General features: G+C 40.9%; 2 protein-coding genes across 2 annotated transcripts in view; one reads left to right on the top strand and one right to left on the bottom strand.

Moving 5' to 3' along the window:
* The window catches only part of cdc123 (cell division cycle 123 homolog (S. cerevisiae)), a 35,648-nt gene extending 11,587 nt beyond the window's left edge, over positions 1–24,061 (bottom strand). Inside the window, exons 1-10 of the mRNA XM_072563032.1 lie at positions 23,932–24,061; positions 14,385–14,456; positions 13,175–13,235; positions 12,998–13,030; positions 12,539–12,634; positions 9,767–9,873; positions 8,479–8,527; positions 4,082–4,157; positions 3,869–3,991; positions 36–64 (exon numbers count right to left, since the gene is read on the bottom strand). Of these exons, the coding sequence (XP_072419133.1) occupies positions 36–64; positions 3,869–3,991; positions 4,082–4,157; positions 8,479–8,527; positions 9,767–9,873; positions 12,539–12,634; positions 12,998–13,030; positions 13,175–13,235; positions 14,385–14,456; positions 23,932–24,005 (720 nt within the window). The 5' untranslated portion in view covers positions 24,006–24,061. The remainder of the gene's footprint in view (positions 1–35; positions 65–3,868; positions 3,992–4,081; positions 4,158–8,478; positions 8,528–9,766; positions 9,874–12,538; positions 12,635–12,997; positions 13,031–13,174; positions 13,236–14,384; positions 14,457–23,931) is intronic.
* Positions 24,062–24,114: 53 nt separating this feature from the next.
* nudt5 (nudix (nucleoside diphosphate linked moiety X)-type motif 5) overlaps positions 24,115–24,372 on the top strand; it is a 40,126-nt gene continuing 39,868 nt past the window's right edge. Inside the window, exon 1 of the transcript XR_011955325.1 lies at positions 24,115–24,234. The gene's annotated coding sequence lies outside the window, so the exon portion shown is untranslated. The remainder of the gene's footprint in view (positions 24,235–24,372) is intronic.

Here is a 24,372-nt window from a genome sequence, read left to right as displayed (position 1 = left end):
ATATTACTGGTGCTATTTCAGATGAGTTTACATACCTGGCTGTCTCTGTATACATCAAATACAACTGTAAACGGAAAAGAGAAGTCATGGATAAGCTTTCTAATGCACAAGTAACACCCAAAAATACTATTGTAAGAATGCAGCATGCGAGACAAACATATTGAGGCTATTTTCCAGCATGGAGAGGCATTGACATCAAATATTGTGGTGGAATACTTCACTCTTACAGAATACTTCAATGAGCTGCCGATGTACACTAGTCAAACAGTAGCTATACTCTCTCATCCTGTAGTAACTCAACTTTGCAACTCCCAGCTCCTCAGTTTGCACTGCAGAAAAATTACAACTGTTTCTGCCTGTGTGCTTTCCGATCTACTCCCCATTTAGCTGTTCAACTAAAGCTAATAAGGACATCCTGCATGATGTTCAAAAGGGGATAGAATTCGGTTTGCACGCTGTAGTTCAAATATCTCTTAGCCTTTAAAGTAGCCACACTTAAAGATGACATTCCTGACTCCTGGGAAGGAGTGCCATCGAGTGCTGGCAAGGCCAGTATTTGTTGCCCATCCCTAACTACCTTTTTGAAGGTGACAGTGAACTACCACACTGGTCAGTATCTAATACTGACTTTGGCAGAATCATAATAAATCCTTAGATTCTAGAACGCCCCTGTGGATTGAATGTTTGCAAATGCAACCCCACAATTCAAGAAGGAGCAAGAGAACAAAGTTAACTTGACATTTATTATCCATTAATAGGAAATTACAACAAGATTGCTAGAAAATCATGATTAATTGAGCAGAGTCAACATTGACTCGTGAAAGGCAAATCACATTTGAGAATTCTTAGAGATGTTTGGGGATGTATTTAATAAGTTACGCAAGGTGAACTAGTCGATGTAGTGCCCGATATTTGGATTTTCAAAATAGTGCTCAATAACATTATTTCAATAACATTCTATCACAGAATATGATGTTAAACACAATTAGTGCTTGTGGGATTTGTCATAATATATTAGGATGCCTAAAGTGGGGATGAACGGGTAAATGTTTGGGTTGTCAGGCTGTAATGAGAGAAGTCAATCAGCATTGGCGTTAGGCCTCAGCTATTTACAACTGACATCAATGACCTGCATGATGGGACATGTGCAATGTATCCAGGTTAGCTGGTGCTACAAAGTTAGATAGGAAAGAAAGTTATGAGGATGAAAGGAATTCAGATGGGTCAAGGTAATTGGGTGAGAAAGTGGTCGATGGAATATAATGGGCAGAATGTGAAATCATCCAGTCGTCCTGCCAGGGTGCAGGATATCTCTGACCGGCTTGAAAGGGTATTGGAGCAGGAAGAGGAGGAAGAGGATCCAGTTGTTGTGGTCCACGTTGAAACTAACAACATAAGCAAAGCTAGGGTGGAGGACTTGTTTGGTGACTATCAAGCACTAGGAAGGAAATGGAAGGACAGGTCCTCAAGGTTCACGATCTCTGGATTACTGCCTGAGCCACATGCCAATTGGAAGAGGGATAAGTCAGTTAGGGAAGTTAACATGTGGCTAAGGGATTAGTGTGGGAAAGAGGGATTTCATTTCATGTAGCACTGGCATCCGTTCTGGAACTGGGGGGATCTGCACCGATGGGATGGTGTCCACCTAAACTGATCTGGAACCAGTGTTCTAGTGAAAAGGATAAATAGGGTGGTCGCTAGGGCTTTAATCTTCTGAGTCGGGGGAAGGGAAAACAAAAGTTACAGGGAATATGGAGTTAAATGGAAAGATAAGCAGCAGGTGGGTTTAAGCTCGAGGCAGACGAGGAATGCAGCAAATAGGAAGGAAAACTTAGGGATATCTTATGAATTCCAATATCTCTCGTAATGACAAGAAAGTTAGCATTTAGGCACTATACCTGAATGCTTGTAGTAATTAGAGTCTTGTAACAAAGTAGATGAATTAACGGCACAAATCATCGTGAATGATTATGATGTGGTAGGCACCACCGAGACGTGGTTGCAGGGGGTTCAGGACCGGCAGTTAAACATCCAAGGATTTACAACTTATCAAAAAGACAGGGGTGTATGTGTGTGTGTGTGTGTGTGAGTGTGAGAGAGAGTGTGAGAGAGAGTGAGTGAGTGAGTGAGTGAGTGAGTGAGTGAGTGAGTGAGTGAGTGAGTGAGAGAGAGAGAGAGAGATCTGTGGCACTAAATGACATAGGGTCAGATGATGTGGAGTTGAAGAACCACAAAGACAAAACAAAACCATAATGGGAGTTATGTACAGACCTCCTCGCAGTGGTCAGGACCAGGGGTGCAAGATGTACCGGGAAATAGATAGGGCATGTCAGAAAGGTAAGGTTACGGTGATCATGGAGCACTTCAGTATGCAAATGGACTGGATGATTAACAATGCCATTGGATCCAAAGAAAGGGAATTCATGGGATGCTTACAGGATGGCTTTTTGGATCACTTGTGATGGCGCCCATAAGGGAGCAGGCTATTCGGGACTTAGTGCTATGTAATGAGCCAGACTTTATAAAATATCTTAAAGTAAGGGAACACTTAGGAGGCAATGGTCATAATATGGTAGAGTTCAGTCTGCAGTTTGAAAGCGAGAAGGCAAAATCGGATGTAATCGTGTTACAGTTAAATAAAGGTAATTACAGGGGGCATGAGAGAGGAACTGACAAAAATCGACTGGAAGCAGAGCCTAGCGGGGAGGACAGAACAGCAACAATGGCAGGAGGTTCTGGGTGTAATTGAGGACACAGCACAGAGGTTCATCCCAAAGAAAAGAAAGATTACCTGGGTGGGGTGGGGGGGGGGGGGGGGGGGAGAGGGTGATTAGATAGCCATGGCTGACTCAGGAACTCAGGAAATGTATCAAAGACAAAGAGAGAGCCTATAAAGTGGCCAAGAGCACAGGGAAATCAGAAGATTGGGAAGGCTACAAAAACAAACAGAGGATAACAAAGAGAGAAATAAGGAAGGAGGGGATCAAATATGAAGGTACGCTAGCCAGTAATATTAGAAATGATAGAAAACATTTTTCAATACATAAGAAACAAACCAGAGGCAAAAGTAGACGTTGGGCCGCTCCAAATTGATGCTGGAAAGCTAGTGCTGGGAGATAAGGAAATAGCTCAAAACTCAATAAGTACTTTGCATCAGCCTTCACAGTGGAAGACATGAGTAATATCCAAACTATTAAGGAGAGTCAGGGGGCAGAGGTGAGTATGGTGGCCATTATAAAAGAGAAGGTGCTAGAAAAGCTGAAAGTTCTAAAAACTGATAAATCTCTGGGCCCTGATGGGCTACATCCTAGAGTTCACATTTTAAAAAAATTACAACGAATAATATTTCTTACAATTTCCAGTTATTAGATGGGAATCATATAACAGGAAGAATGGATTGGTTCAACAAAAATTCAGATGAAATCACAAGAGAAAGACATTTTTATTCTTGCATTTCAAAATGCATTTTTTCATTAAGTATTCTGAAGTTCTACACATTGTAAAGGAGTTAAATACAACTTGGATACAGAAATTGCTGTTCAATAACTTGGAAAGTTTAGTTAGTATGCATTAGAATTTCAGTGATTACACTGCATGAATAATAGTTGCAATCTTATTGGTACAGATCTAGCATGGCTGTTGCTTCTTAGACAGCATGTGTGAGAGAATAGGAACAACATCATATGTAAAACTTACTCTGGGTCTGTAAGAATGTATGAAGCATTTAAAATGTAGATGGTGGCAGAGGAAACAATCTTGGACTAAATGATTCCAAAAATAAATTCAGCTGGTAGACTATCTTGTGTCAGTTTAGGCAAATTGTTATAATCAACTGGGAATTTATTTTTAAAAAATGAAGTATACTTACAATCTTCATCCAAAAATTTGTACTGTATTTGAATTCTGAAGAAATCCAGTATCGAACCAAGAATATTAGCTGCTTGGTTACAGACATGATCATAGTACTGCGTGTGGTCTCTTTGTGCAATCCCTGGCAGAAACAAAGCCAGTAAACTGAAGTCTGTTTTGGCAAACATCTTTAACTAAAATAGTTGAAATTGATTTTTTTTTGTTACAATACCTATCAGTTTATTTTCCTTGACAAAGCATCTGAACTCCCCTCCAGGAATTAATTCACACCATTTCCTGAGAACAAGCTGAAAAGAAATCTTGATCTGAGTTGCGTCAATTTAGTAACATTATTAAAAGAACACTACTTGTCATGTCCTTCCAGAAAAATCATACACAAGACGATAGATGGACAATGACAATGGCTTTTATGGTAGAGCATCAAATAATGGATACTAACCAAACTAATGCACTAAACAACTGACAGCAAATTTACTGCATAACTACCCAACTCAAAAAATAAACTTTGTTTGATTTTGAGCATCTATATTGGTACTGGGTTGGTACCTGGGATTTCGATATTGCGGCCATTTCAGAGATATGGCTAGAGGGACAGAAATGGTTGTTGCAGATTTGGGGATTTAGATGTTTCAGCAAGAATGAGATGACGGTTTAAAAAAAAAGGGAGGGCTGGCATTGGTAATCAAGAATAGTATTACAGCAGCCTAGAGAACAGTTGAGGACTCATCCACGTTGGGCTGAGGTTAGAAACAGGAAAGGAGAGGTCACCCTGTTGGGAATTTTCTATAGGTCTCTGAATTGTTCCAGGGATGTCGAGGAAAGGATAGCAAAGATGATTCTCAATAGGAGCGAGAGTAACAGGATAGTTGTTATGGAAGACTTTAACTTCCCCAATATTGACTGGGAATACTATAGTTCAAGTAGTTTAGATGGGTCGGTTTTTGTCCATTGTGTGCAAGAGGGTTTTCTGACACAGTATGTAGACAGGCCAACAAGGGGCAAGGCCATATTGGATTTGGTACTGGAGAATGAACCCAGCCAGGTATTAGATTTGGAGGTAGGAGAGCACTTTGGTGATAGTGACCATAATTTGGTTACATTTACAATAGCATTGGGCAAGGATATATAACGTAGGGAAAGAGGTATAACAGGGGAAAAGCAATTATGATGCAATTAGGCAAGATTTAGGATGCATAGGATGGGGAAGGAAACGGCAGGGGATGGACACACTTGAAATGTGGAGCTCATTCAAGGAACAGCTAATGTGAGTCCTTGATAAGTATATATCTATTGGGCAGGTAGGTAGTTGTCGAGACAGGGAGCCATGGTTTATTAAAGAAGTTGAAACTCTTGTCAATAGGAAGAAGAAGGTTTATGTGAGGATGAAACGTGAAGGCTCAGTTAGGGGGCTGGAGAGTTATAAGTTATCCAGAAAAAAATTGAAAGAGAGAGCTAAAATGAGCCTGGAGAGGGGGACATGAGAAGTTGTTGGCAAATTGGAACAAGGGAAACCCTAAGGCCTTCTATAGGCATATCAGGAATAAAGGAATGACCAGAGTAAGATTAGAGCCAATCACGGTTAGTAGTGGAAAGCTGTGTGTAAAATCTGAGAACATAGGGAAGTGCTTAACGAATACTTTTTGTCAGTATTCACATTGGAAATAGGAATTGTTAGTTAGAGTAATGAGATACAGGCTACCAGATTAGATGGCATTGAGGCTGACAAAGAGGAGGTTTTAGCAATTTTAGAAGATCTGAAAATAAATATGACCCCAGGGCTGGGTGGGATTTATCCTTGGATTCGCTGGGAAGCCAGGGAAGAGATTGCAGAGCCTTTGGCTTTGATCTTTATGTCTCCACTGTCGACAGGAGTAGTGCCAGGAGACTGGAGAAGATCAATGTAGTTCCCTTGTTTAAGAAAGGGAGTCGGGACAATCCTGGTAATTATAGACCAGTGAGTCTTACTTCGGTTGTGGATAAGATGTTGGAAAAAGTTATGAGATAGGAATTATAATAATCTGGAAAGGCACAATTTGATTAGGGATAGTCAACATGGTTTTGTGAAGGGTGGGTCATGCTTCACTAGCCTTATTGAGGTCTTCCAGAAGGCGACAAACAAGTGGATGAAGGTAAAGCGGTTGATGTGGTGTATATGCATTCAGCATGGCGTTTGAAAAGGTTCCAAACAGTAGGCTATTGCACAAGATAAGGAGTTTCGGGATTGAAGGTGATTTAGCGGTTTGCGTCAGAAATTAGTTAGCTGAAAGAAGACAGAGTAGTGGCTGATGGAAAATGTTTATCCTGGACATCAGTTACTATTGGTGTGCTACAAGCATCTGTTTTGGAGCCACTTCTGTTTGTCATTTTTATAAATGATCTGGAGGTGGGCATAAAAGGATGGGTTAGTAATTTGCAGATGACACTAAGGTAAGCAGAGTTGTGGCTGGTGCCGCAGGATGCTGTGGGTTACAAAGGGACACAAATAAAATGTAAAGCTGGACTGAGAAGTGGCAAATGGAGTTTAATGCAGAAAAGTGTGAGGTAGTTCATTTCAAAAGAAATAACAGGAATGCAGATTACTGGGCTAATGGTAAAATTCTTGGTAGTGTAGATGAACAGAGAGATCTCAGTGTCCTGGCGCATAAATCACTGAAATTTGCCACTCACCAGGTTGATACGGGTTGTTAAGAAGGCATACGTGCGTTGGCGTGTATTGATAGGGGGATTGAGTTTCGGAGCCACGAGATCATGCTTCAGCTGTACAAGACACTGGTAAGGCTGCACCTGTGGTACTGCGTGCAGTTTTGGTCACCGCATTATAGGAAGGATGTGGAAACTTAGGAAAGAGTTCAGAGGAGATTAACTAGGATGTTGCCTGGTATGGAAGGAAGGAGAAAGTGAGGACTGCAGATGCTGGAGATCAGAGCTGAAAATGTGTTGCTGGAAAAGCGCAGCAGGTCAGGCAGCATCCAAGGAGCAGGAGAATCGATATTTCGGGCATGAGCCCTTCTTCAGGAATGAGGAAAGTGTGTCCAGCAGGCTAAGATAAAAGGTAGGGAGGAGGGACTTGGGAGAGGGATGTTGGAAATGCGATAGGTGGAAGGAGGTCAAGGTGAGGGTGATAGGCCGGATTGGGGGTCGGGGGGAGAGGTCATGAAGAAGATTGCAGGTTAGGAAGGCGATGCTGAGTTCGAGGGTTGGGACTGAGACAAGGTGGGGGGAGGGGAAATGAGGAAACTGGAGAAATCTGAGTTCATCCCTTGTGGTTGGAGGGTTCCTAAGCGGAAGATGAGGCGCTCTTCCTCCAGCCGTCGTGTTGCTATGGTCTGGCGATGGAGGAGTCCGAGGACCTGCATGTCCTTGGTGGAGTGGGAGGGGGGGGGTTGTCATGGAAGGAAGGTCTTACGAGGAAAGGATGAGGAACTGAGGCTGTTTTTGTTGGTGAGAACAAGGTTGAGAGATAACTTAATCGAGATGTATAAGATAATCAGAGAGTTAGATAGGGTGGACAGTGAGAGCCTTTTTCCTCAGATGATGAAGGCTAACACGAAGAGACATAACTTTAAATTGAGGGGTGATAGATTTAGGGCCGATATTAGGGGTAATTTCTTTGCTCAGAGAGTACTGGGGCGTGGAACAGTCTGCCTGCAACAGTAGTAGACTCGCCAACGTAAAGGGCATTTAAATGGGCAGTGGACATACACATGAATGCTAATGCAACGGTGTAGATTAGATGGGCATAGATTATTTTCACAACAATGAGGGCCGAAGGGCTGTACTGCGCTGTAACATTCTACGTTCTATATATACTCCAGAAGGCCTAGAGCCCTGATTCCAATTAGTAGGTCGATCAATAATTCCAACACATTTAATTAAATCCAGTGGAGAAAAATTTGAACTTCTGACATCTTCTTAACTTTTAATTCTTTTTTTGTTTTTTTTTAAATTCTGGTTTTGTAACCAAGATGGAGAATGGTGACTTTGTACACTTTTCACTGTATTCATGTATTCCGATACTTGAGTTCACGTGACAAATTCCAATTTAATTCCCATTCTGCATGAATTTTAATCAATTTTAATTATCTTAAAAATCCACTTGAACTGGTGTAAAAGTTGAATTTGTAGCTTATACAACCAATTAGCCAATTAAAGATCAACACATTGTCATATGTAACAAAACGTCTGTGATACCTAAAAGTATGAGACATTGGCAGGAAGGAAAATGCAGTAATTATGCATTCAGGCTGACACAACTTTTATGGATTAGATGGTGGGACATATTGACAGAGTCGTTAGCAAAAGATTCTTCATCCCAAGGCACTCGGAATAATTAGAGGTATCGAGTACAAAAGCTGGGAATCACGTACAAGTCCTTAATATCCACACTGAGAGTGTATCAGGAATTGCTATCCTATTTACTGTTTAATAACCATGAGCACCAATAATTTTAACAGCAAAATTCAGGCCAACAATATAATTTTCAAATATAGAGTCATAACACGATAAAAAATAGAATAAGAAACCTGATGTTTGCTAGCTACATGCATCATAATGACCCACACATTTATGCATGGAACCCAGGAGATTTGAAGCTGGAAACGGACTTACTTGAGGATCTACTTTAGGATCTGGTGAGTCATCAGTACAGTGAAGAAATCTGGATGGAAAGAATCAGTCAACAGATTTCTGATAAACTTAAGAAATTATCTGGACAATAAGCAGTTTGAACAAAAATCACATGCTTACAGCTATTATTCTGAGAGGTGACCATAGTGTGTAATTTATTTGCTGATAGACTATCTCCTGAAATACTCTTATTGCTCTGACCTGCCCATAAACATGAATGATTTAAAAAGTAACTTGGATTGAACTTTGTTTACAGTCAGTGCTACTTGATAATAGCAATGATTTCAGAAGATTTTCTTTGGCAGGATGTCACAGTATTATTTTTGCTTCCAAATAATTTTGTGTCTTAAAATATCAGCAGGGTTCAAAATAGTGAAATAAACAAGTGACTTGAATAGCAGCAACTTTCTCAGCTAAATGGAAAGCTTTATGGAAGGATGAACAGTGAAGGCAAAACAACCTTGAACAGCTCCATATCAAGATTTTTTTTTATTTAAAAAAAAAAAGCATTATTTTACCATTCCTATTCAGACTGAACTCACTGAAGTAGAATCCCACAGGTGTCATAGCTGTTGCATTACTGGGCTAGTCATTTCAAAGGTTGGATTAATGACTCAGAGATATGAGATCAAATACCATCAGGTCCGCGTGGAAACTTAAATTCACATAATTGATTAAATCTAGAAACCAAAATTTGCATCAAAATGATATCCATGGAACCACTGGAAATTAACGTTCTTTAGGGAAGGAAATCTGATGTCCTAACCTGGTCTGCCCCACATGTGATTCCAGACCCTTGCAAAGGGGATGGGTCGAAACTGTCTTCTGAAATGGTCTATTATGCCTTCTTGCTATGTTCAAGAAAATGTTTCACTAGCAATCTCTCAAATGCAATTAGAGATGGACGATGATGGTCAGTGTTGCTTACATTCCATGCATATATAAAACAAAAGAGTTAGTATTTCTCAATGATTGATATCAATATAAAATCTGTCACGTTTTTTGACCTCTGCTGAGTTAACAGCTCAGCCTGTCAACACAAATGAGTGATAAATCAGGCTTCATTGTGACGCTTCTGCATTCAAGTCACCTTATAATATACAGTTCAATATAAAAAACTGTGGCTCAGATGAAGTATCAGAATGCATGAAGTAAAGGAGACAAGGGGGAAAACAAAATCAGCCTGAAAAGAAAGTGCAATACTTGACTGGTACAATCAAACATTATAAAAAACTCCGAAGCTTTGTGTATTAACAATTCAAGTACATACGGCTGAGTTAAATCATGAGTGACAAAGTCTGAACTTTTCAAAAGCAGGAAGATGTCACTAAGATTATTGCACTTGAGTGAGCTGTTCATTGCAATCCATTGAGCATCCTAGGGTAGACAGAGAAAAGACAAAGGAAAAACATAGTAGACCATAGTGTTATTCTGAAGATCCTTGCATTATCTTTAAGCAAAACTCATTTCAAACAAATGTGAGAATTCTTTTGATAGCTGTTAATTACCTAATATGAAATATCCAGACAAAATACCAATACACAAACTAACCTCTTAGTCACCCTCGATAGATGATACCTGTCTGTAGAAGCTGAGAGTCATAGTTATGCATTGGACAAAATACGTTAAAAATCAAATAATAAAAAACTTGAGGAAATAGAATATTGAAGGACTTTATGCATTCAGAATTAACAACCCAAAACGATCTAGCCATATATGTTTCATGTAAGATTGAAAAGACTGCCTGTTTAAATTCTCCAGCTAGGACAAACCTTCTCTAACATTTTATTGTAAAACAAACCATCAAGTTATTATGCTCAAGCAGTAGAAGCAGAGAGCTTCTGAGAACATATACACTAGAAATGCCAAGATTAGATTCTTGGTTAGTGCTGTGTTTTGTTATGATGGCATAACTTGGGCATGGATTCAGACCTTTGAGCTAGTTCTGTTATTTAGTGATATCATGGCTGATCTTTACTTCAGCTCAATCCTTCTGCCTTCGTTCTACATCTTTTTACATGCCTCCTAGTAAAATCTATAGATTTCAGATTTTAAATTATTAATTGACCGGTATCTATTGCTTTTCTTTTGACACATGACAATTCATATCAATACCCCTAGTCATTGTTCACACTGATTGCTAACTCATGAATTGGGATATGGGTGAAGATAGCATCAGGTTCACCTCAAATTTTGATTTGCCTCGTGTCCACTGATTTGTCAACACGACTGCTGAAAGAGCTATATCAACAAACCACAGCATAAGGCTAGTGACACAAACACTGTGGAATCATACACAATGAATCTTCACAAAAGTGGACAGAGGAGAAAACGTGGCCAGCTGCTGAGTTAGTTTGAGAAAAAATCTCAATTAAGTTCATGCAAGATGACTTAAAGTTCTGCTAAACTTTCATGTCACCCAATTAAAGGACATAAGTGATTTAATGAATCAAATTACCCTGCCTCTGAATCATCAGACTGGATGCATTTTTTTTTATTACAAAAATCGGTCATCTTATTCTTTGATGATACATTTTACATCCTATCAGGAGGCAGCATTGAGTTGAACACTATTAAATGTTTAGATTAGATTAGATTCCCTACAGTGTGGAAACAGGCCCTTCGACTTAACAAGTCCACACCGACCCTCCGAAGAGTAACCCACCCCCCTCTGACTAATGCTCCTAACAACTATGGACAATTTAGCACGGCCAACTCACCTGGCCTGCACGTCTTTGCAATATGGGGGGAAAACCAGAGTACCCGGAGGAAACCCATGCAGACACGGGGAGAATGTGCAAACTCCACACAGACAGTCGCCCAAGGCTGGAATTGAACCTGGGTCCCTGGTGCTGTGAGGCAGCAGTGCTAATCACTAAACCACCGTGCCACCCCAATTGGATCCAATTTATTTTGTTGGACACCTACCATGTGTACATTTTGCTCTAGCCATTTACATTCAGCAAGTAATGCCAGATCGCATGAAAGGATCTTTTAAAAACCCTCCTCTAGACCCACCTTTATTTTTCTACTTATAATGTTCCCATCACAGAGCCATAAAACAGGTACAGAAAAGAAAGAGGTCATTCAGCCCATTGTAGAATTATAGAATCCCGACAGTGCAGATAGAGGCTGTTTGGCCCATCATGTCTGCACTAATCCTCCCAAGACCAACCCTATCCCCATTACCCCATATTTACCATGGCTAATCTACCTAACTCAAGTGTGTCTGCACCTTTCAACCAAACCTTCCACTTTTGTTCTCTTCTTTCTCACATTCCCAGACAAGCTCTAAACTGATTACATCTCTTAACATTTTTAAAATGTTCTGATGAAAGCTAAAATGTTAACTCTGTTTCCTCCTCCATGGATGCTGCCTGACCAGCTGAGACTTTTCAAGCATTTTCTAACATTGCATGACACACCATATCACTCATCACCACCAACTACTTTTGTGCTGATCCAATTCACACAAGAAAGCCAAAACAAAACCAAAAATGCTAATGCAGTGACAGGAGTAATCACAAGTTCCCTGGCCCAGCTTTATTTTCTCAAATTCCAAATGTTTCTGTTGGCTGTCCTAATTTTTAAATTAGACTTCAACCAACTTAAAAGTAAGGTGCCTTTCCCTTTGGGTAATATACCATAATATTTTGTTAAAGATTGGTGAAGCCAGCCAAGACTTAATTGGTTGCTCCTCTCTAACACTGACAGATGTAGCCTGACTAGGGTGACAGAATTATAAGAATTGCAATTATTTTGCATCTATAAGAAACACAATCGATTGGTGAGGAAACGTGCAAGCAAATACAGAGTTTGCTTTATTACTTAAATAATCCATTTATCAAAGAATAGATTTTACAATAGAGTAACATTGTCTGATACAATCATACCCCCATCTGTACAATAAGCAGAGATTCCAACCCAATATAAACTCGCTTTTCATTTATCAGAGTTTTCCTTGAGTCCAGCCAGTGAGGCAGGTTTTAAAAATGCTGACAACAAACATTTTCAAGTGCAAGATCTTCCTCAGATTTCTTACCCTTGGAGAACTCCAGTTAAGCTTTGGAAACACACTGCCTCCGAGAGAGTTTATAGCCTCCTGCACTTTTGCTGCAAAATCTGGGAATTCTGGAGCCTGCATTTTAAAAACAAATAAATTCAAGTGTTAACAAAACAAAAGTACTTCTAAATTAAAACCAATGAATTGCTCCAATTCAGTAAAGGTCTCAATTTTAAAAATAGGTTGAAGTACAATATAATAGTTAACACAGCTATTTGACAAATTTGACAAACTAAAGAACAGAAAATTGTAACTGAAAAGTATACAATGCAGACCTTGGTGTCTCCTGGGTAGGAGAGGGTGATTACTAAAATTAAGTACAGCAAATAAAGCTATAATTCCAAAATGTTCTGATTAGTTAAAATTTATATTCAGCCAACAGACTAATTATATTCAACACAAATATCACATCCACAGACACGTAAATCTATCGCTTACCGTAAGAGTTGTCACATTCTCATCATCTGACCACTACATGAAAGGAACACAAAAGGTTACCTCGCAATCACTCTCATATCAGAAACTACTGTAAGAGATCATTAATGTAAATTTATGTCTAATATGGAAAAGTATACAAATATTTCATTAATACAATAAACAATAGACAATACTGGCCTGCACATCCTGTTCTTCATCACTGTCATCACCTACACGTGAACAACTTGGGGCTTCATTTCTGAAATAATTGGAAACAAGCTTTTATAAATCAAAACTCAGAAACCTGGGCTCAAAGAGCGTTGAAAATTGGTGGAATGAAGAAATACGTAACTATTCAGGATGGCCCTGAACAGTTAAAACAGACCAACAGCAGTGTTTGTATGATTGTGATTTTTATTTCATCAGTGGCACACTGTAAACTGCAGCAACCATCTGCAGCAAATTACACCATTATCAGCATCAGAAAGACAATGACCTACCAAAAAAGTTTGTGATTCATCTGAATATTTCACAAAACAAGAAATTAATCACTGGCTGCAAACACTCACCTAACCAACTAAAATGCAATTAAATTAAAACAAAATGATTCAAAAATACTTTCTGAATTGAAATCTTTAAACTTGAGACATTGTTTTGCTCCTTACTGCCCACAAGCAGTCAGCAGAATGTAGATGTGTCTCCTTTTTTTTAATGATGTGGAGGTGCCGGTGTTGGACTGGGGTAGAAGATGATTTTAAAAATCACACAACACCAGGCTACAGTCCAACCGGTGTATTTGGATATACTAGCTTTTGGAGTGCTGCTCCTTCACAGCTCACTGATGAAGAAGCAGCACTTCGAAAGCTAATACTTCCATATAAACCCATCGGACCGTAACCTGGTGTTATCTCCTTTTTATGTTTGACTTGTATGTTCTGGGCTAGAGTAATGGAGGCATTATTTAAACGTGCAAATAATGCAATTCCCAATGGTAAGTATTTTGAAAATGAAACTTCCTGTTAATAATTTTAGTACAAAACTGACTAGAATTTTTCATTTTGCAATCATATTAAGTTCATGATTTCAAACTGAAGAACATTATTCCCTTGTGAAGTTGAAAACTAAGTTGTGCATATCTTGTAATGATTATATTTTGAATTACTGAACTTTATTCAAGTTTTCCATGGGATGAAGCCAATTGATCATACTAATTAACAAGTAAATGCAGTTTCATCACAAAAAATATAATCTAGCAATTGCATTCAGATGGATTAGTAATAACAATTTCTAATCAAATAGCTAATAAGACTGTGACAAATGCCACAATTTGGCATGTCTTTTCTACTGTACTGCAGCATCCACTACACAAAGAAAAGCATGTGATCAAACACACATAGCTTGATATTACCTTCCAGAAATCACCAGCGTCCCATCATCCAGTAAATAATCGATTACATTCTGTGGCAGTGGAAGAATGACACTGTAAAATGAGAAATGTACATGAACAACTTAAAGGTCGCACATCTATCCAGATCATCTAATTAAGGGAAACTGGAGCTTCAGATTCTAAACAAAAACAGAAATTGCTGGAAAATCTCAGCAGGTCTGGCAGCACTTGTGGAGAAAATTAACTTTGATTTCTCTGCACAGATGCTGCCAGACCTGCTGAGCTTTTCCAGCAATTTCTGTTTCTGTTTTTGCTTTACAGCATCCACAGTGTTTAACCCACTGCCACCTCTCTTCCAGGAATGCCTACCCTGAAGTAGTACTGCTCTTTTCTTCTCCCTTTTTTTTTAGCTTTGACAAAGGGTCAGTTAGACTCGAAATGTCAGCTCTTTTCTCTCCTTACAGATGCTGCCAGACCTGCTGAGATTTTCCAGCATTTTCTCTTTTGATTTCAGATTCCAGCACCCGCAGTAATTTGCTTTTATCTATTGTTGGGATATTGGCTTACAGTCTATTTCTACCTCGATGGAGTGTTCAAACCACATCACTAAAGTCATATATCAAACAGTGTGAGTGAATACAAATTGGTGCTCATTTATCCATGATGATCTTAAAATGAAAAGGTCAACCCAATCTGGAAATAATATGCTGTAATACTTAGTCATAATGTCATCTTAGTCATCTAGTCACAAAGCAAGTCATTGATTAGCAGGAAAATGCTGTTACCCTTTAGAGGGAAATAAACGTTTTAGCAATCTTAATCAATTTAAAATTTAGGACCTAGATGAAGCAGGCATTAATATCTGTTTAGAATTTGCTTTTTTTTCTTGGAATGCTTGCCTTTTTGTCCTTTAAGTTAGCAGTGAGCACTTCTAGTTTAAGTGTACAGTTCAAGTCAGATGATGACACTACAAAATCTTCCCAACATATTCAACTTTAACTCCAAAGGTCTCACCTGGCCCATGATGTCTTGTAACAAGTCTCAACAGGTTGATTGAAATATCATGCCCTGACTACTCTGGCTCTTAGGTTTTCCTAACAGAAGAAGCAGTTTACATGGATGGAAAATGATCACCAAAGATTTCAGCAAACTATTTAACAATTTTCAATAACTTTGAACATAGGAAAACATTCCAAATTGCTTCACTAAAGAATAGCCAGATAAAGATTTAGCAAAAGCAGGATATATTAACAGGGGAATGACTCAAAGCTTGGTCAGGCATGGGCTTTAAAGGAGCAGAGATGGGAAGTAGGTGGCGTGGCTTTAGAAGTATAGAATGCTGACATGACAGAAATTGTCCACTTAACTTGTCAAATCTATGCTGGTTCTCTGGAAGAAAAATTATGCTCGCCCCACAATCCAATTCTTTCCCTGTTTACTTCCCATGGGTGCTTATCCAATTCCCTTTGAAAGTCACAAGGGAGCATATTCCAGAAGACAATCACTCATTGCCATGTATCATCTTCAGATTTTTACCAAATCACGGTCCCCTGGTCCTTAAGCCTTTTGTCAATAGAGTTGTTTTTTCCATCTACTTTATCTAGATCCCACATAATTTTGCACACTGTCTCCAAATATCCTTCGACCCTTCTCTTAAGTATAATGACGCATTATTCGAAAAGTGTTGGTCTTGCCGTTAATATTTAAACAAGTTTAGAAAAAGAAATGACTTCTTTTTTTGGAAAGGCATGGTAGTTATCCCTGTCGATTTACCCACTGCTTTTTTTCACCTTCGGTGAGTATAATTTAAGTGACAACTGTAAGAAATGTATCAGTATTTATTTGTAGTAAATATTCCTGTTAACGTTTGACTTTTTAAAAATTAATGTGTGGGATGTTGGCATCATTTGCTGGCCAGTATGGTTAGCTGCCTTCTTGATCCGCTGCAGTCCACCTGTTGTAGGTTGACCCAGTGACATTGAAAGAACAGCGATATATTTCCAGGTAAGGAGGTGAGTGGCTGAAAGGGGCACTTGAAGGTGGTGGTGTTCCCATATACCTGCTGCTCTTGTCCTTCTAGATGGAAGTAATTGTGGGTTTGGAAGGTGCTGTCTGAGGATCTTTGATGAATTTCTGCAGTGCATCCTGTAAATGGTACACAATGCTGCTATTGAAGATCAGTGGTGGAGGGAGTGGATGCTTGTGAATATGGTGTCAATTAAACAGGCTGCTTTGTCCTGGAAGGTGTAAAGCTTCTTAAATGTTGTTAGAGCTGCATTCATCCAAGCAAGTGGGGAGTAAGGGGAGTTACACATCGCAGTATTCCCAGCCTTTGATCTGCTCTTGCATCCACTGTGTTTATGTGACGAGCCCCGTTGAATTTCTGGTCAGTGGTAACCCCCAGGACATTTATTGTGTGGGGGAGTTTGGTAATGGTAACACCACTGAATGTCAAGGGATAGTGGTTAAATAATCTCTTACTGGTGATGGTCATAGCCTGGAAATCTGTGTAGGGCAAATGTTATTTTTTATTTGCCATTTGTTTAGCCCAAGCATGAATATTGTCTAGATCTTGTTGTATTTGAACATAGACTACTTCAGTATCTGAGGAGTCATGAATGGTGCTGAACATGGTGCAATCATCTGCAATTATCCCCACGCCTGCCCTTATGATGGAGGGAAGGTCATTGATGAATCGGTTAAAGATGGTTGGGTCTAGGACAATACCTTGAGGATCTCCTACAGAGATGCCCTGGAGTTGACCAATCATGACCATTTTCCTATGTGTCACATATGACTCTAACCACTGGAGAGTTTGCCCCAATACCCATATATTCCAGTTTTGCTAGGGCTCCTTATTGCCACACTCAGTTGAATGTAGCCTTCATGTCAAAGGCTGTCACTCTCACCTCCCCTCTGGAATTTAGCTCTTTTGTCCATGTTTGAACCGAGGCTTTAAGGAGGTCAGGAGCTGAGTAGCTCTCGTGAAGCCCACACTAGGCATCACTGAGCAGGTGTTGCTTGATATCACTGTTGATGACAACTTCTATCACTTTACTAATGATCGAGAGTAGGCTGATGGGGTGATAATTGGCTGGGTTGGATTTGTCTTGCTTGTTATGCAGAAGGCATATCTGGGCAATTTTCCACATTTTTGTGTAGATACCATTGTTGTAACTGTAATGGAACAACTTGGCTAATGGATCAACACGTTTTGGAGCACAGGTCTTCTGTATTATTGCTGGAATGTTGTCAGGGCCCAGAACCTTGCAGTATCCAGTGTCTCCAACCATTTCTTGGTAAGATGTGGAGTGAATTGAATTGGCTGCAGACTGGTATCTGTAATGCTAGGGACCACTGGAGGAGGCGAAGATGAATCATCTACTTAGCACTTCTGAAGATTGCTGTGGATGCTTCAGCCTTATCTTTTATACTGATGTGCTGGCCACTTCCCTCATTGAGGGAAGATATTTATGGAACTTCCTCCTCCAATGAATTTTTTAATTGTTCACCCTCATTCACGACTTAATGTGGCAGGACTGCAGAGCTTAGTTTGGATCCGTCAGTTGTGGGATCGCTTAGCTCTACCTATCACTTGCCGTTTATGCTGCTTGGCATGTAAGTAGCCCTATTAGGCAGCGACACCAGGTTGACACGTCATTTTCATATATGCCTGGTGCTGCTCCTGGCACACCCTCCTGCACACTCCATTGATGCCTTGGCTTGGTGGTAATGGTTGAGTGGGGGATATGCTGGGCTATCAGGTTACAGATTGTGCTGGAATACAATTCTACTGCTGTCGATGGTCCACAGCACCTCATGGATGCCCAGTTTTGAGTTGCAAGATCTGTTTGAAGTCTGTTCCATTTCGCACGGTGATAGTGCCACACAACACGATGGAGGGTATTCTCAATGTGAAGGCAAGACTTCGTTTCCGTTAGAACTGTACGGTGATCAATCTGACCGATACTGTTATGGTTAACTGATATAACTTTAATAGTTTCAAATAAAGTTTCTTGAAATTATATTTATATCTCCAAATGAAAACAACTCCAGTTTCTCTGATCTATCTTTGGAACAGATGTCCATGGCCCCTTTGGGCTAGACAGCTGAAGGTAAGCTGTAGACGTTGGACTAAAGAGGTTTTGGGATGTTCACATACCTTTTTCATTTCATCTCCATCATGGTAACAGTTGGTGGTGGGACTAACCATATTAATAGTAATGTCCCGTGTATTATCACCAGACTATTAATCCAGAGACCCCAGTTAATGATCTGAGTTTAAATCCTGCCACAGATGGTGGAATTTGGATTCAATTAAAAATCCAAATCTGGTGATGATCATGAAATTGGTTTTGATTGTCAGAAAAAACCATCTGGTTCACTAATGCCCCTCAGGGAAGGTAACTGCTGTCTTCACCTGATCTAACCTACAGGTGACTTTCAGACTTACAGCAATGTGGCTAACTTTTAACTACCCTCTGGGCAATTAGGGATGGGCAATAAACAGTGGTCAAGCCAGCAATGCCCACATCCCTTGAGCAAATAAAAAAAAAACAAGTGCTGACAAATAAGGGTGCAATAACTGCGAAAAAACCCATTACCCCCCAAAATATTGTTCAACTCTACCCCACCTCAAATTACCTCCTGCAGGAACCCTCATTCCTCATTGTTAACTCTAACGTTGGCTATATCAGCATGGTCCAGCTAGCAGCCTGCCCTCTGCAGACCTCCAACCCATCCAAAATAATGCTGCCCATACCCTAACTCATACCATACTTTCACCTCAGTGCTCGCTGATTAACACTGGTCCCCAGTTAGGAAAAGCCTTGATTTTAGAATTGTTGTCATCATTTTCAATTCTCTCCTCAGCCTCACCCCTCCTAATATGTGGCATCTGCTCCAAAACCCAGAGATATCTGTATTTTTCTAATTCTTATGTCTTGTTAATCCTCAAGTTTAATCACTCTGTGACTGAAACTTCAACTACCAAACGAAAAATAATCATATTTGTAGCACACGTTTTGCAATTGCTGGATATATCAAAGCACTTAAGAGTCATAGAGATGTACAACATGGAAACAGACCCTTTGGTCCAACCCGTCCATGCTGACCAGATATCCCAACCCAATCTAGTCCCAACTGCCAGCACTCAGCCCATATCCTTCCAAATCCTTCCTATTCATATACCCATCCAAATGCCTCTTAAATGTTGCAATTGTACCAGCCTCCACCACTTCCCCTGGCAGCTCATTCCACACACACACCACTCTCTGCATGAAAAACTTGCCCCTTAGGTCTCTTTTACATCTTTCCCCTCTCACCCTAAACCTATGCCCTCTATTCTGGACTCCCCGATCCCAGGGTAAAGACTTTGTCTATTGATCCTATCCATGTCCCTCAATTTTGTAAACCTCTCCGACTCTCCAGGGAAAACACGCCCTAGCCTGTTCAGACTCTCCTTATAGCTCAAATCATCCAACCCTGACACCATCCTTGTAAATCTTTTCTAAACCCTTTCAAGTTCATAATATCTTTCCGATAGGAAGGAGACCAGAATTACACACAATATTCCAACAGCGGTCTAACCAATGTCCTGTACAGCCGCAACATGACCTCTCAACTCTTGTACTCAATACTTTGACCAATAAAGGAAAGCATACCAAACACCTTCTTCACTATCCTATCTACCTGTGACTCCACTTTCAAGGAGCTATGAACCTGCACTCCAAGGTCTCTTTGTTCAGCAACACTCCCTAGGACCTTACCATTAAGTGTATAAGTCCTGCTAAGATTTGCTTTCCCAAAATGCAACACCTCGCATTTATCTGAATTAAACTCCATCTGCCACTTCTCAGCCCATTGGCCCATCTGGTCCAGATCCTGTTGTAATCTGAGGTAACCCTCTTCACTATCCACTACACCTTCAATTTTAGTGTCATCTGCAAACTTACTAACTGTACCTCTTACGCTCGCATCCAAATCATTCATGTAAATAACAAAAAGTAGAGGACCTAGCACCGATCCTTGTGGCACGCCACTGGTCACAGGCCTCCAGTCTGAAAAACAACCCTCCACCACCACCCTCTGTCTTCTACCTTTGAGCAAGTTCTGTATCCAAATGGCTAGTTCTCCCTTTATTCCATGAAATCTTCAAAGCTAATAAAATATCTCTCGATGTGTAGCAATTGCTGTAATGTAGGAAATAGACAATAGGTGCAGGAGTAGGCCATTCTGCCCTTCGAGCCTGCACCACCATTCATTATGATCATGGCTGATCATCCTCAATCAGTATCCTGTTCCTGCCTTATCTCTATAACCCTTGATTCCACTATCCTTGAGAGCTCTATCCAACTCTTTCTTAAACGAATCCAGAGACTGGGCCTCCACTGCCTTCTGGGGCAGAGCATTCCACACACCCACCACTCTCTGGGTGAAGAAGTTTCTCCTCATCTCTGTCCTAAATGGCCTACCCCTTATTTTTTAGCTGTGTCCTCTCGTTCGGGACTTACCCATCAGCAGAAACATGTTTCCTGCTGCCAGAGTGTCCAATCCTTTAATAATCTTATATGTCTCAATCAAATCCCCTCTCAGTCTTCTAAACTCAAGGGTATACAAGCCCAGTCACTCCAATCTTTCAACATATGATAGTCCCACCATTCCAGGAATTGACCTCGTGAACCTACGCTGCACTCCCTCAATAGCCAGAATGTCTTTCCTCAAATTTGGAGACCAGACTTGCACACAATATTCCAGGTGCGGCCTCACCAGGGCCCTGTACAGCTGCAGAAGAACCTCTTTGCTCCTATACTCAATTCCTCTTGTTATGAAGGCCAGCATGCTATTAGCTTTCTTCACTGCATGCTTGCCTTCATTGACTGATGTACAAGAACACCTAGATCTCGTTGTACTGCCCCTTTACCTAACTTGACTCCATTTAGGCAATAATCTGCCTTCCTGTTCTTGCCACCAAAGTGGATAACCATACATTTATCCACATTAAACTGCATCTGCCATGCATCTGTCCACTCACCTAACCTGCCCAGGTCACCCTGTGTTCTCCGAATATCCTCCGCACATTTCACCCTACCACCCAGCTTTGTATCATCAGCAAATTTGCTAGTGTTACTATTAATACCATCATCTATATCATTAATATATATTGCAAAAAGCTGCAGTCCCAGCACTGATCCCTGCGGTACCCCACTGGTCACTGCCTGCCACTCCAAAAGGGAGCAGTTTAGCACTACTCTTTGTTTCCTGTCAACCAACCAATTTTCAATCCAAGTCAGTACTTTGCCCCCAGTACCATGCGCCCTAATTTTGCTCACTAACCTCCGATGTGGGACTTTATCAAAGGCTTTCTGAAAATCCAGGTACACTACATCCACTGAATTTCCCTTGTTCATCTTCGGAGTTACATCTTTAAAAAACTCTAGAAGATTAGTCAAGCATGATTTCCCCTTCATAAATCCATGCTGATTCTGACTTATCCTGTTACTGCTATCCAGATGTGTCGTAATTTCATCCTTTAATTGACTCTAGCATCTTTCCCACCACTGAGGTCAGACTAACTGGTCTATAATTTCCTGCTTTTTCTCTCGCTCCTTTCTTAAAAATTGATACAACATTAGCCACCCTCCAATCCGCAGGAACTGATCCTGAATCTATCGAACTCTGGAAAATAATCACCAACAAATCCACGATTTCTTGAGCCACTTCCTTCAGTACCCTGGGATGTAGACCATCAGGCCCCAAGGACTTATCAGCCTTCAGACCTAACAGTCTCTCCAACACCATTTCCTGGCAAATATAAATTCCCTTCAGTTCAGGTCCTTCAGCCACTGTTACCTCTGGGAATCAATTTGCACATGGCAAGATCAGGGAAATAATAACAACTGGATAATCGTTTATTTTCTGACACTGAAGGGGGAATCGTTTTTACAATACTTTGAAATCACAGCTACTGAACCCTTCACCTCCCAAAAGGCAGACACTGCCTGGGTATAATGTGTCATCTGAAAGATGGTTCTTCTGACAAGTTGTTATTCTGCCAGTACTGCAGGGGGAGAAGAGTCTTGAAAACTTTTGTGTACAACTTTTGTGTAAAAGACACAAGAGCAGAAGTAGGCCATGCAGCCTATTGAGTTTGGTCTGCTATTCAATGAGATTGTAGCTCATCTGATAATCCTCAAATCCACTTTCTCCCCCAAATCACTGGATTCCCTTACTGATTAAAAATCTGTCTATCTCAGCCTTGAATACACTTTTAAAACTTTAAGATAACTGAGAAATGGTACAAAGGATTTCAATTCTAAGGAAGGGTCACTTGACCCAAAACATTAACTCTGATTTCTCTCCACAGACACTGCCAGACCTGCGGAACTTTTCCAGCAATTTATGTTTGTTTTTCTGATTTACAGCACCTGCATTCCTTTCAGGATTATTTCCCCAAAAAGAATTCCACAGGTTTACTACCCTCATCGCTGTCTTACATCGGAGGCCCCTCACTTGGAGATGATGCCCTCTGGTCCTAGACTGTCCAACAAGGGGAAGCAACTTTTCTTCAGCTACTCTGTCAAGTCCCCCAAGTATATGTTTCAATTGAGTCACCTCTGATTCTTCAATATTCCAGTGATATTTACTATTCCAATCTTCTGGGAGTTCAGGCCCAATCTCTAGAGTCATAGAGTCCTACAGCACAGAGACAAGCCCTTCGGCCCAAACTGGTCCACGCTTACAAAAACATATCCCCACATTAATCTCATTTGCCTGTACTTGGCCCATATCCTTCTAAACCTTTTGCATCCATGTATTGAGAGTCAGAGATGTACAGCACAGAATCAGACCCTTCAGTGCAACTCGTCCATGCCAACCAGATATCCTAAATTAACCTAGTCCCATTCACCAACACTTGGCCCCTATCCCTCTAAACCTTCCTATTCGTATACCCATCCATTTTAAATGCAGTAATTGTACCAGCCTCTACCACTTCAGCTGGCAGCTCATTCTATACACACACCATCCTCTGCATGAAAAAGTTGCCCCTTAGGACTCTTTCAAATTTTTCCGGTCTCACCCTAAACCTATGCTATCTCGTTCTAGACTCCCCCAGCCCAGGGAAAAAAAATATTATCTATTTACCCTATCCATGCCCCTCAAGATTATATAATAGAAAAGATTTGTCCAAATATACTGCTCAGAAGACAGTTTCCATCCCCTGCAGGGTTGTTTCTGCGCTGTACATCTTTATGACTCTAAATACATGAATAAGAAAGGTTTAGAAAGATATGGGCCACAAGTGCAGGCAAATAGGGTTAGTGTGGGTGGATGATTTGGTCAGCATGGACCAGTTGGGCCGAAGGGCCTGTCTCTGTGTTGTAGGACTCTATGAGATTGGTCCCCAGGGCCTACCTCAGGAACCACCGCCCGCCCTGGTAAACCTGCCCCTTTCTGTAAGGTTCCCGTCCAGCTTCCCTGATGTCCTATACTGGCTGCACAGAAGGCGCTACAGCAATGCAGCTGGCGGCGGCAGTCGCAGGGACTGCAGGACGAGGGCGAGACCCACCTCCTGATGGTGAGCTTCTTGAAGAGCGGGTACCAGGCCGAGAGCTGACAGCTCACCACCTGCTCCTTCTTCATCACTCCTGGCAACGGCGGCGGCTCCGCTTCCGCTGTGGCTGCGCGCCGCCCAAACCCTTCCCCCCGGCCCGGCCCGGCCGGAAGTGGGGTGTGGTTGCTGAGGCGGTGTCACAGGAAAAGCCGCTCGGGCCGCTCATAGGGTGAGGCTGCAGGAAGGCTCTTGTGGGAGCGCTGTTGGTGAAAAACGTCTTATTTTTGGTCAATCTCCACAACATCCTCCCATTTGTTGGTAAAGTACCAGATTTATATTAGTCTCGCTGACGTTCGGGGAAACTTTTATTTTAAATTTGATGCTCCGTTATCAAAGAATCGCCAGTGTGAGTAATTGCAGGTAACCAGGGCTCTTGTCTGTGTGGAATTTTAATTT

The sequence above is a fragment of the Chiloscyllium punctatum genome, chromosome 44, assembly GCF_047496795.1.
Source record: "Chiloscyllium punctatum isolate Juve2018m chromosome 44, sChiPun1.3, whole genome shotgun sequence".
Lineage (NCBI taxonomy): Eukaryota > Metazoa > Chordata > Chondrichthyes > Orectolobiformes > Hemiscylliidae > Chiloscyllium > Chiloscyllium punctatum.
Note: the sequence above shows the minus strand (reverse complement) of the source record. Positions and strands in the feature narration are given on the sequence as shown.